The 12021-nt window shown below is 41.3% G+C and overlaps 2 protein-coding genes and 1 pseudogene across 3 annotated transcripts in view; 2 read left to right on the forward strand and 1 right to left on the reverse strand.

Moving 5' to 3' along the window:
- LOC145484910 (uncharacterized) overlaps positions 1-12021 on the forward strand; it is a 437829-nt pseudogene that overhangs the window by 7002 nt on the left and 418806 nt on the right. The gene's annotated exons all lie outside the window — the stretch shown is intronic.
- LOC145484919 (protein CFDP2-like) lies at positions 3073-4963 on the reverse strand. Its single transcript, XM_081463545.1, has one exon. The coding sequence runs from the start codon at positions 4170-4172 to the stop codon at positions 3084-3086; it is 1089 nt and encodes a 362-aa protein (XP_081319671.1). The 5' UTR covers positions 4173-4963; the 3' UTR covers positions 3073-3083.
- The window catches only part of LOC145484915 (synaptotagmin-16-like), a 51671-nt gene continuing 50971 nt past the window's right edge, over positions 11322-12021 (forward strand). The window contains exon 1 of the mRNA XM_081463543.1: positions 11322-11478. Within this exon, the coding sequence (XP_081319669.1) occupies positions 11463-11478 (16 nt within the window). The 5' untranslated portion in view covers positions 11322-11462. The remainder of the gene's footprint in view (positions 11479-12021) is intronic.

Here is a 12021-nt window from a genome sequence, read left to right on the forward strand (position 1 = left end):
CATCTCAAAGCTTCATGTTTGTAATTTGCTTGCTTGACGACCGCATTGTTTCACCAACTTCGATTTGTTTGTTTTTTGTCGACGAAAACCCTTACCCACTACTAAAACAAGAGTGACCTGAGCTAACACGATTTGGCAATTCCTGACTTGACGTCACGACCCATGCAGAAACCCAGACCCTTTTTTTGCACTGACTCACGGTCAACTTCATTGGGCGTAGCTGAAGCAGGAACTTTAAAGCTAGATGTTAGGGCGTTAAAATCTCGGAATCCAATTTTTTTTCTGAGAATACCTTTCTACGCATTATAGCGATACCAAAACTACAAAAACCCTGTTGGCCGTATAGACACTTTAAGGAAACCTGCTAGCAGCATCACTCGACGGGCACTACGATGGAACCCTCAGGGCAAGAGGAAGAGGGGTTGCCCAAGAAACTCCTGGAGAAGGGGGGTGGAATCTGGAATGAGTAAGTGGAGTCACTCCTGGAACACACTAGGAAGGCTTGCCCAGGACAGAAGCCGACGGAGAATGGAAGTGGTCAGTGGCCTATGCTCCACCCGGAGCTAAGGGACAAATCATCATCGTCATCATTTTTTTGTAACACAGTGTAACACAATGTAAGTTCAAAGATTGGTCACCATGGCACAACGTCCAGTCAGTCAATGCATCAATTTGGAATAATCTACTTAGCTTTAAAACGGCATCGCTGAACAATGTTAAAGGTTTTGATTTGAACTTTTAGTAAAAAGCCATTGAAGTGTCCGCTTATTAGAAGTTTTTGTGCAAGAAATTGGCTTAATATCGGTGTTCGCGTCCGCTTAACAGAGGTGTCCGCTGAGTGCGGGTTTAATTTACAGTAAATTTAGGAAGAAAATTTAGGGACTCAAGCTGGTGTCCACTTACGTTTAATAGGGTTGTCTGTGGGGTCCGCTTAATACAAGTTTTACTGTAAGTCAAGTATCACTGGTGATAACAATACCACGATCTCTCTCAACGTTCAACACATTCCGCTTCTCTTTTGTAAACAGTTCTTCGTGCTTTTATGTGGTTGATGACCCATAACGCTTTATTGAGGAATACAAATTCATAATGTATGCAGGCTGTATACTTATCAGCGCTGTAGACTTATCCCGTCACGCGAATCTTTCGCGTCTTTGCCCCCTGGGAATCCCATAATATCATCATCATTTCTCGTCGCGCCAGTAAGTGCACAAGGCCGTCACGCTTTCCGACCAACACTCCCTGTCCCGTGCCACCGCTTTGGCTACTTCCCAGCTCTTCCACCCCGCCTTGTTTCTTTCCTTCTCCACCGTCCTTCTCCAAGTTGTCTTTGGCCTCCCTCTTGCTCTTCGACCTTCTGGTGTCCATCCCAATGCTGTGAAGCAGTCGTTCGCACCCTCTCTCCTGAGTATGTGTCCCAACCAGTTCCACCTTCGTCGTACCTCGCAGCTTATGTCATTGACCTCTGCCATTTCAACCACTCTCTTGTTTGTAATTCTTTGCTGCCATCTAATTCTCAGTATCCGTCTCAGGCACTGGCATTGGAAACTGTTCAGTTTTCGTTCATCAGCTTTAATGGTCTTCCATGTTTCACAGCCATATAGCAGGACCGGTCGAACTAAAGTCTTGAATAGGCGTATCTTGGTTCTCCCTCGTATTCCTCTGGTTGCCCATACCTTCCCTAGTCTCTGAAATGCTCCACGTGCCTTCTGCAGTTGGTTCGTAATATCTCTACTGCCTCCTCCTTCTTTGTTTACTGTAGCACCTAGGTAAACAAATTCTCAACGTCTTCTACTTCCTCACCATTAACCACGACGTCCTCTGAACTATGAGCAAACTCAGTCCTCGGTGTTTTACACTTTCTTGCATTACGTTTGAGGCCTACTCTGGCTGCTTCTTCTGCTAGTCTCCCAGTCTTTTCCTGCAGGTCGCTAATCTTGGATGACAATAGTGCAATATCGTCCGCAAAGTCAAGATCCTCCAGCACCGTTGTGAAATTCCACCGTATTCCTCTTCTCTTGTCTGCTGTTGCCTCCCTCGTGGTCCAATCTAAGGCCAGTAAGAATAAGAATCCTGACATCACATACCCCTGCTTTACTCCAGACTTGATCTTAAACCATTCTGATGTCTCACTTCCATCAGCAACTGCACACTCGAAGCCCTGGTATATGCCTGCGATCACTCTCACCATCGTATGTGGTATCCCGTAGCTTTTCATGATTTTCCATAGGCTTTCTCTGTGTACCGAAACAAAGGCTTTTTCGAAATCCACAAAGTGCACATACAGACCTGCCCTCCACTCATTTGCCTGCTCTAAGATGTTTCGTAGTATAAAGATCTGTTCAGTTGTACTTCTCTTTGATCTAAACCCAGCCTGCTCCTTTCGAAGCTTCTTGTCTACACCTCTCTTGATCCTCTTTAGCATCATCCTACAGAATATCTTACTAATTACGGGTAGTAAAGTCACTCCTCTCCAGTTGTTACAATCCCGCAAATCACCTTTCTTAAATATCTTGACAATCATTCCCTTCTTCCATATTTCCGGCCACCTCTCAGACTCCCAAATCCGGTTATAGCATCTAGTCAACCTATGTGCAGTGTCTTCCATGTCCGCTCTCAATAGCTCTGGGCCCACTTCATCTACTCCAGGCGCTTTCCCTGACTTTGTCTCCTTTAGTGCGTCCTTAACCTCTTGTAATCGCCATCTTCCTAAATCTATTTCCCGATCTCTTTTGGTTCTTCTATCTCATCCTCTTCCACAGGATTCACTGGGTCATCTCTGTTTAATATTTCACTAAAGTGCTCTACCCATCTCTGCAGTCTTTCTTACATTTCTGTCTTAAGCACTCCCTGTTTGTCTTTCTCGCCTACTTCTTGTCTCCTCCGTTCCCCAGCTATTGTCTTGGTTATGCTGTATAGTTCCTTATTTCTACAATTCTCAGCGGCCTTTTCTGCTGCTGCAGCCCTCTTCTCTATCCAATTCCTCTTATCCTCCCTAGCACTCCTTTTCACTTCCTTGTCCTTCGCATCATATTCCTCTCTCCTTCTCTGTTTTAGTCGTTCCGATCTAGCACTCTCCATTTTCAATTTTGCCTCTTTCCTCTCCTTGATCTTTTCCCCCGTTTTGTCACCATCCACCGTTTGCTCTGCTTTTTAGACCTCTCGATAACTTTCTTTGCAGCCTCCCTATACGTTGCTAAAATCAGATCGTGCTCTTCCTCCGGATCCTCTATATCTCTTAAGGCTTCGAACCTGTTCCTCACCTCAACGTTATATCTCCTCCTAATCTCTTCACTTTGCAGCTTGCATACGTCAAACCTTTCCCTTGCTATCTTTTTCCCCTCAATCCTTGCCAACTTCAATCTTATTCTGGTTCTCACAAGGTAGTGGTCACTGTATACGTCTGCTCCTCTCATAACTCTGGTGTCAAGGATTGATGTCCTCATGCGTCCATTTACTAAGACATGGTCAATCTGGTTTAGCGTCCTCCCATCTGGTGACCTCCAGGTCAACTTATGGATCTCTTTGTGTGGGAATATCGTTCCAGTGATGACTAATCCGTTTGCACTACCAAAGTCGCATAACCTCTCCCCATTGTCATTCATGACTCCAATGCCAAACTTCCCCATAACCTCCTTCCCGTTAGTGTTGTTGTTTCCCACTATGGCATTCATATCGCCCATCACCACAATCATATCATGTCTCTTGCAGCTTGAAACAGTGTCTTGCAGCTGATTGTAAAATTCGTCTTTCTCCTCGTCCACCGCATCATTTGTTGGTGCATATCCTTGTATCACTGTCAGGTTTTTGTATTTTGAGTAAAATCGTGCTGTGATGATTCTTTTGCTAATCGGTGTCCATTCCATCAAGGCTCTCTTTGCTCTCGCACTCATCATGATGGCTAATCCTCCCTGGTGCACCTCGTCATCTCCTGAGTATACCACTGTCTCACCACTTTGTAGTGTTACTGATCCCATCCCTTTCCATCTGGCCTCACTTATCCCTAGCACTTCAATTCCATAGTCCAACATCTCCTTGGCTACCTGCCTTGCCCGTGTTGCTTCTGCCATGGTCCTCACATTCCAGCAACCGATGGTCGTCTGTCGCTTGGGGGCTACCATGGGGCCCATCGGCCTTTGGGCTTCCCGCTGGCTTTGACCCAAGAGCGTCATTGCAGCCCCAGCAGTGACACTCCCAGCTAGTGTTGTATCATTGCCCACGTTTCCAGTTTCTGGAACAAATTGCTTTTTATGGGGTAGGGTTGTTAACCCTACACCTACCCCCAATCTGGTGGACCAGGGGGTCACTCTTTGTCTGGTCTCTACCCTTCGACCTGTTCGGCATGGGTGGCCCTACCAGAAGTACAAGACTCCAGCCGACATAGCTCTAGGGGTCATTGAGACACACAAACCGCTCCACCACGATAAGGTGGTGACCCCATTCGGTGGTGACCCCATTCGGTGGTGACCCCCATAATATGCTGCAAATTAATAAATTGAAAATGGCCGCCGTATCGCTAAAAAGGTCTATCATTATTAGCGGAGCTGCGGCGACCCGAAGGGTCGCCAAGCGGAGCACCTACACACAGGAACCCATGGATCGCTTTTCTCCTCGTCATTTTGGCTAACGGTATTGCTCGTGGGCGCGTAAGCACGACGTCGAGGACGTCGCGCAACATGGCGGCCAAGCTCCAGCTAATAGGTTATAACCGAGACAGGCATCGTAACATCTATTTAATGGTCCATTGACACCTGTCAAATCAAGGTATTCGCTGACCAGTATCACGTGACCTTTATCGTGGGCTCAAGTTTAAAGCTTATTGAGGTCACGTGTTTTTGAAGCTGACCGCTGCCCAAGTACTGGTTTTTGATTGGATCGCGAGCTCAAGCTACGTTAACTTAACCTAGCAGGGTCGCGTTGTTTGTAAGCCGGTTAACGCTAACCCAGCATTGTATGGTTGGCCATTCGTCTCAAAATTACAACAGGGTATATGCGGGTTTTTCCGCCGCGTATACTTGTGTACATACGTTTCGTATGGGCTTCGAGCCCATATATACGACCATTTAGATCGCGTATATACCCATTTTTAAAAGGTCATATTTGCGTAAATTCAAGTGCAGGGATATGTGAAATAAATTCCCAAATATACACTTCCTACAAGGACCCATATATATACGCGTGCTAAAATGCGCGTATGTGCGGGTCTCGTAAATTACGTTGTATCTGCCAGCACGAAATGTGCCTTTTGAGCGAATGGCTGTTCGCGTATGATAGCACTGAAAATTACTTCAACTAGAAATCGTCAATTTGGCAGCAGTGGTAAAATGCCTTGTCTTGGTCTATCTGCTCTTTAATGTTTGTTACTGCAGCTCTCCAGTGAGTCAGCTTCTAGAAACAGTTATGCGTCTTTTGAATGACTGCTCGGGGAAAATGTATGTAAATGTTCCACGAGTTACTCTAAAGTTGGAATACCACAGCTCATAAGGAAAAGATGCTTCGACCATGTCAAAGGACGCAAAAGAATAGGGATGCATCCATACCTCTCTTAAGCGTGGAGGACTTAGACAGCTCAAAATAGCTTGCAGCAGGCCGTATTGTCGCCGCTTTAATTCATGTAAGAGTAGTGCAAGGAACGACCTTGTTTCGTCCCTGACTTACGACAGGCGTTTTCGCTTTTTCAAAACACAAGCAATACAATTGCTTTTTGTATTCGAGAATCTGCCAGTTTCTTTTTAAACAGCCCGCGAAAGCGCGCCTGAAATAATATATGTGAACCGCTGTCATATAAGCGCAGTGACTTACAAGTTTAAGAGTGCCGTTCTTGTTTTAGGGGTGCCGTTCAGAAATCAACATTGAAAAAACTTGAACATGTTTTGCCGTGTAAATCAAGCGGGCCGTGCCCAAAACTATCGGCCCGCGTGCCAAAACTTTGGAGCGCCGTGCCCAAAACGAATGTCGTGTAAATGCGCCTAGACACTTTTATTTTCAGCATATCGCTACTTTCATGTTGTGAAGCAATTATAACGATTTTTATAGCATTGTCATCTCCTAATTACTGCTGGTCTATCCATGAAAGCAAATCCTTTTTCGGATTTCCTGAGAACAAAAATAACAAATCCATAGAATATAAGTAATGTTGAAATTTTTAAGTGAAATATATCTCAAAGAGGTCGCAGTTTTGTTTCCAAAATCCGTTTTGGATTTTGTGCCTTAATTTTGCAATCCCAGTAGAACGCATATGACATCTGGAGAAATAAAATGTCATGCCATATCCCCCTGCTTATCAGCTCCAATATCTGTTCAAAATCCACAAACCAAGGACTCCTTGACCAGTCATCCAGATTGCAATGATATTCTCTGACAAAAATATTTTCGACCTCGCCTTTAATGAATGTTAATACGCTTCTGTTTAAAACTACTTTATGAAGATCACCATTGTTCATGTTATTGTTGTTATTTTTCCTTTTTCAAGTCCTGGCCAATACCTCAGTTTTATTGGACTCTGAATTAACATAATTAATATTCAAGTATCGTTAGAAGCAACTCTCTTCCTATTGGTCGGGTTCGCTTTAGCAATTTGTCATTTATCACTAGAGACAACACGAGATTAACTCACAGTACAGATGTCCGTTTAATTTCTATGAAAGCCAGCTTGGGATTGAAAGATGAAAAAACTGCTTACAAAGGCCAGTATTCTTTAGATTTCATCAGGTAATTGGTCAATTTTTTCACGCGAGATTGCTTTTGTCGAAGTATATAAATTTTAATATAAATATACTAAACACAGATGGGAATAAGTATGTGGGTACCAAGCGCACGATTACTTCTCCTAATCCTACAACTAAAGACCAAATGAATCTTGTACCTCGTTGAAGTCTTCTATACTATATTGAGACGTATAATATGGTGTCAGAAAATTTAATCTCTTAAAGAAGAAAGAAAACAATAGCCACTACTTATTTTGACTCTTCGAAAATTTTTGTCGTCCGACATAACTGATTAACAATTTATTTGAAGCAAGAAATATTATGTTCGCTTTTCCTTGTTGTCTCTTGAAACTAATTTTTAATGATTAGAAAAAAGACGAGGTCCAACAACCTTGAAATTTAACTTAAAAATGCTTCCTTGTAGGATTAAGTTCAGTCTTCAGAGCAAACAAGACCATGTTGGTATTTATTTCAGTGTGTGGGAGGTACAACGAACAAAAAGCAACTACGATCGTCACAGAAACATATGGATCAGTAATAAACTGTTTGATGGCAGACATCCACCAGGATCTGAAGATCTTTTATTGAGATCTGTCGGCGAGTAATGGGTTAAGAAAATAAGAATTTTTTTCATTTACCAATGATAAGTGGACTATCCAAATTAGCCTATTAAGTATTTATTACTAAGAAAAGAAAAAGAAAGCCCACTCAATATAGAAACAAGATTCGTGTACTGTTTTACAAAACAACAAAACTAAGTCAAGCAGCTAATCCTTGATTGTGCGAATTGTCTGTGGGGCTATTCTGGTTTCGATATTGCTTATTGTGTCATTCGCTTTAAATTTGTGTTTTTTAATTGGGTATAGAACAGTTGTTCGCCTCATGGTATTTTATTAATTTATTAGCAGTTGGATCGAGTACGTTTTGGCAGATTTTCTTCAAACTTATCAATCAGTTGTACACATGAATCCCGGGACATGAACATTTTCAAGCGGTTCCAAAGCAGTAGAACTGAAGTTCACCATATACTCTTAAGGAGCTTCAGTGGTTTCTCTGTAATGACAAGAGACGTTCTGTCAACTGCAGAAAGTATTACACCGTAGTGAAGAATCCGAAGATAAAGATAAATTGGAATATTTTGAAAAACGAAGATCTTGGAGTTGGATGTTACAAGATTATTCATAATCTTCATCGAGGAGTTTTAAAAACGTCAATTCATGCATTTTCTCTATGCCTTCCTGTTTTTTGCAGTTTATTTAAGTCGAGAAATAGGGAAATAGGAATAAATAGGGAAATAGGAATAAATAGGGAAATGAGAATAAAGGAAAACGCCCGTCTGTTCGGACGAGGTTTCACTTAAACGGACCATCATGATGTTTAATGCGACAAAATCGATCATGGTCAAAACTTTAAGCTACCTTTTTTCTCAAACGTTTCTTTAGGCAATCGTATAAACGAGAGAGCAATTAGTGATTTACAATACCAGTGATATTTAAAGTGATCTTATAGTTTGACGTGCCTTTGGTGAGCTAAATTTGAAGGAATTTTCAAATGTAGCGGTTTTAAATTGAGTGAAACAAAAACCTGTAATCTATCTGTCAAATCACAAAGAACGCAGACCAACCAAAACCCTAAGTTCAAAGTATCCAATTTGATAGGGGTTATCAGCCAAAGGCTGAGGCCGATAACCCTTACCGAGACCTTAATTATTCTGGATATCACAAAAACCGAATCTAATAATTGTCTTATTATACATTGAACGAAAAAAATGGAAGTCATGTTTTTGCTTCTTCACTGGCGGCAAGCAACACAAAGCGCGCGAGCTTTAGATGATTACCCGTGACCTTGAGTGTCCTTGACATGATTATTTTATAATCTGCAGAGATGACGTCACAGGTGCTGATTTCGAAAATTTAGTGTGTGCTTTCCGCCAATCAGAAAAGAGATAGTGAGTTCAATGTATAATAGTATTACTTATTATGTGACTGAGAAAATTACTCCATTGTGATCGTTAATTCTTAATTTGCACTTAACTGCAAATTTACGCGCGCGTGTTCACAGTTTTCTCAGTCATATAATAAGTGAGTAATGGAACAATTTTCTCGATTATCACTTGTAGTATAAATCATAAACTGAACTCGCATTCAAAGGACTACCTATGCTAATAACACAGTTGAAAAAATTATCCATCCTGATTGGCTAAGAATTAAAAGGAGTGCAGTTTTCATGTAACACGAGTACAAATTTGAAACACGAGTGGAAAGATATCCGAAATTAGTGAGAAGACACTCGCAAACTACCGACGGTCATCCGAGGTATTTCGAAAGTGGTCAAATATCACCCGAAGCCTTCCGAAGATAGCCGAAGGTAACTGGACGTTGATAAGATTGTCGAAGATCACCCGAAGCTTGCCGAAGACATTGGGAAAATCTTCGGAACTTTTGGACATTATTTGGAATACCAAGGACACTGCAGCCTGCCAAGGAAGCATCGTGTAGACTAAGACCTTAAATAGTATATTTTCAAGTGTATTATTAACAAATAATTAAATGGTTACAAATTGCATCCGCCATACGCTCGTGCAATTTTGAAACATTTACTCGTGCTTATTTATACCAAATTGTACTCCAAATCATGCGATTACCTTATACTAACATGTTACTGATGTGAAAATTGCAAACGCCCGCGCATTAATTTGCGCAGAGTTCAAAAAATAATTATAAATTTTCGTCGCGCAACTCAGTGCAATTTTTATCGAGCTGAAATTGCAAATTCAAAATTACAAGTGTAAGCCAGCTGCGATTTCAGTACAATTCTAATGCGCTTTGTCGCCGCGATATCGCGGACTTTCGAACTTGCTCGAAACCCGAGGCAATTTCGCGGCGATTTCTTATTTAAAAAAGTTACGCCTATGACTCAGGAGGGTATTTTTCTGTGACGAGAGAATTGAATAACGACAAAAAGCAACTACACACCGAGATGAGATGTGGCCGAAATGACTTTGCTTGTACCAGATCAGCTCCAATTGAGAATAGCGACAAATGAGCTGTGGGGAAAATGCAGTAAGCCTCGAAGGGCAGTTCGACGAGACTTAGAGTAAAAACCAGAGAAAACCCACTTATCACGACGCTCCGATGCATTTTTTAAGGTCATTCCTCACATTTGCATTGCGCATCCTTACTGCGCATAATTTATGGCGTCATTAGCGCGCGCTCGTGCGCGCGCATATTGAAAACATGACGGATTTGCCTTGATATTGAGCTCTTTCAGTTGAAAAATGGCTCTAGTTCACCAACGAGCAAGGGCACCCCGATTTTTTTTCCAGTCATTGTAATCAACTAATCATAAGCGTCGCGTGAGAAAAGACTGATCTAATTGCTATTGCTGAAAATTTAATAAATAAGAAAAATAGCAGACACTGTGGTCTTTTCTATTTTGCAGTCGGTAACCACGTCAAGAAATTTGGTTCAAATTTTAATCAAGGATTTAGCTTTCTGTCTGAATAAAACTTAAAATGTTTATTTGTGTCCGACACAACGTATTGACTGTAGTTTAATGCGTTTTCTTATGAGTCTAGGCTCACAAAGATTTTACAATTACTGGGAATGCGTTTTTATAATAAGCATTAAATAATGCCAAAATGGGGCATTTTTAATGCCTCACTGCTCCTTAATGAGCATGGGCACCCCCTTTTTTATGTCAAAATCGAAGTTATCATATGACAAGTATTCAGTGAACAAAGTTTGAACAAAAATCTATTGTCACTTTTATTTCAGAGGAATTACCTTAAACTGAGTGCGCGCACCCGCTCTGCTGCGAAACAACAGTCAATTTGAGAGCAAGAAAGATGTCTTATGAGGAAAATATTCAAAAAGTGATAATCGTATTCGTTAATAGTCGGGTGAACACCATTAGATTCAATCAAGAGAATCCGTCCTCCCAATGTAATCCTCTTACTGAGTTATTTTTAGATCACAGCCAATGCTGTGACGTAAATGTTATTCATGTGGACATCCCAAGTGACTTTGCACGCATTTTCATCCTCCACGAAAACATCTATGCAACGCGCATGTTAAATATATGGGGGTTAAATCTCTAAACCTTCATCCTTTTTTTGATGAAATCAATGATGTATCAAAGTGGGAAGGCCTACAGAATCCATCGTTTCATTGTCAATCAATCAAATAAAGCAATGACCGATTGGGCCCCACTGCCGAGTGAGCTAAAGAAACTTATGCCAAAAAGGATTTTTAAACAAATTGAAGTGGATAAAATAGAAAGATGGGAAAATAATGGAAAAAAAAGTGAGGGGTTATCAGAATAATTAGATAATATATGTACATCTATTATTATTTGTATTTAGTTATCTTTTATTATCATTTTTTCTTGTAGAAATCTCATCAAACTAGTAAAATCCTCATCCATATACTTCTTTACACTGTTGAATGTATCAGATATAAGGTAAGTTTAACGCGCTTGTGAATCATTTTTCATTTGTGGAATGCGCTTTCATTACATCCGTTGCACGCATGCACATCACGAAAGAAAATTTGAGCTTCTCTGGAATCGGATAACTAGAGTGACGGAAAATTTCGTCTTTTGAATAGGGGGGGGGGGGGGAGGAGGGAGTTGTTATTCCTGCTTGTTGTTGCCTAAAACGTTGTGTATTTTTTAACTGTGCTGCTCTCTGCATAACTAGAAATACTGAGACCAGTGTCGAGAGGACTTTACAGCTGACTCAGCACAAAACAAAGGATGGTTTTCCCTCCCGGTAAGAACGAGCCATTCAATTATAAAGCGAGTCTGTGATCTTTGCACGCCTTGCTGTACCTCTAATGAAAACGAAAGGTGGCACCGTGGACGCCTCTCGCGGCTGTTTACTAACCAACCAATCTGACTGGGCCGTATGCGGATATGCCAAGAAACATTTCCCGAGAATATTACGTCAATGTCGGACAAAATTTTTTATCCAGATGTATTCACCATCTGGCGTGTTGGACGTGGGCGTGTTACCGTTTATGTGACACGCCGAGCACCGTGACGGGATTTATTACCCAGTTTGAACGTTTTTTACAAGTCTAGTTTGTCGAAATATTTCTAAAATTTGTAGTCATTGCGCATTCATTTCCGCACATAATGTGCAAATGTGACCTGTTGCAGAGAATGACTTCATGTTGAAGCCACAAAATGCCGAAAAAATGCAACGAACTTTGCTGTTAACAATTCTTAAAATCAGTTTCTTTCTTTTAGCTGAATATCTGAACCAAAAAAAGAGTTGAAATTATATGTAATTCTATAAGAATTACAATTTTGC

This window comes from Orbicella franksi, chromosome 4 (assembly GCF_964199315.1).
Source record: "Orbicella franksi chromosome 4, jaOrbFran1.1, whole genome shotgun sequence".
Classification (NCBI taxonomy): Eukaryota; Metazoa; Cnidaria; class Anthozoa; order Scleractinia; family Merulinidae; genus Orbicella; species Orbicella franksi.

Bases quoted from the DNA above. Each gene is read 5' to 3' on its own strand.
- LOC145484919 (XM_081463545.1), bottom strand. From the start codon at position 4,172: ATGACGCTCTTGGGTCAAAGCCAGCGGGAAGCCCAAAGGCCGATGGGC.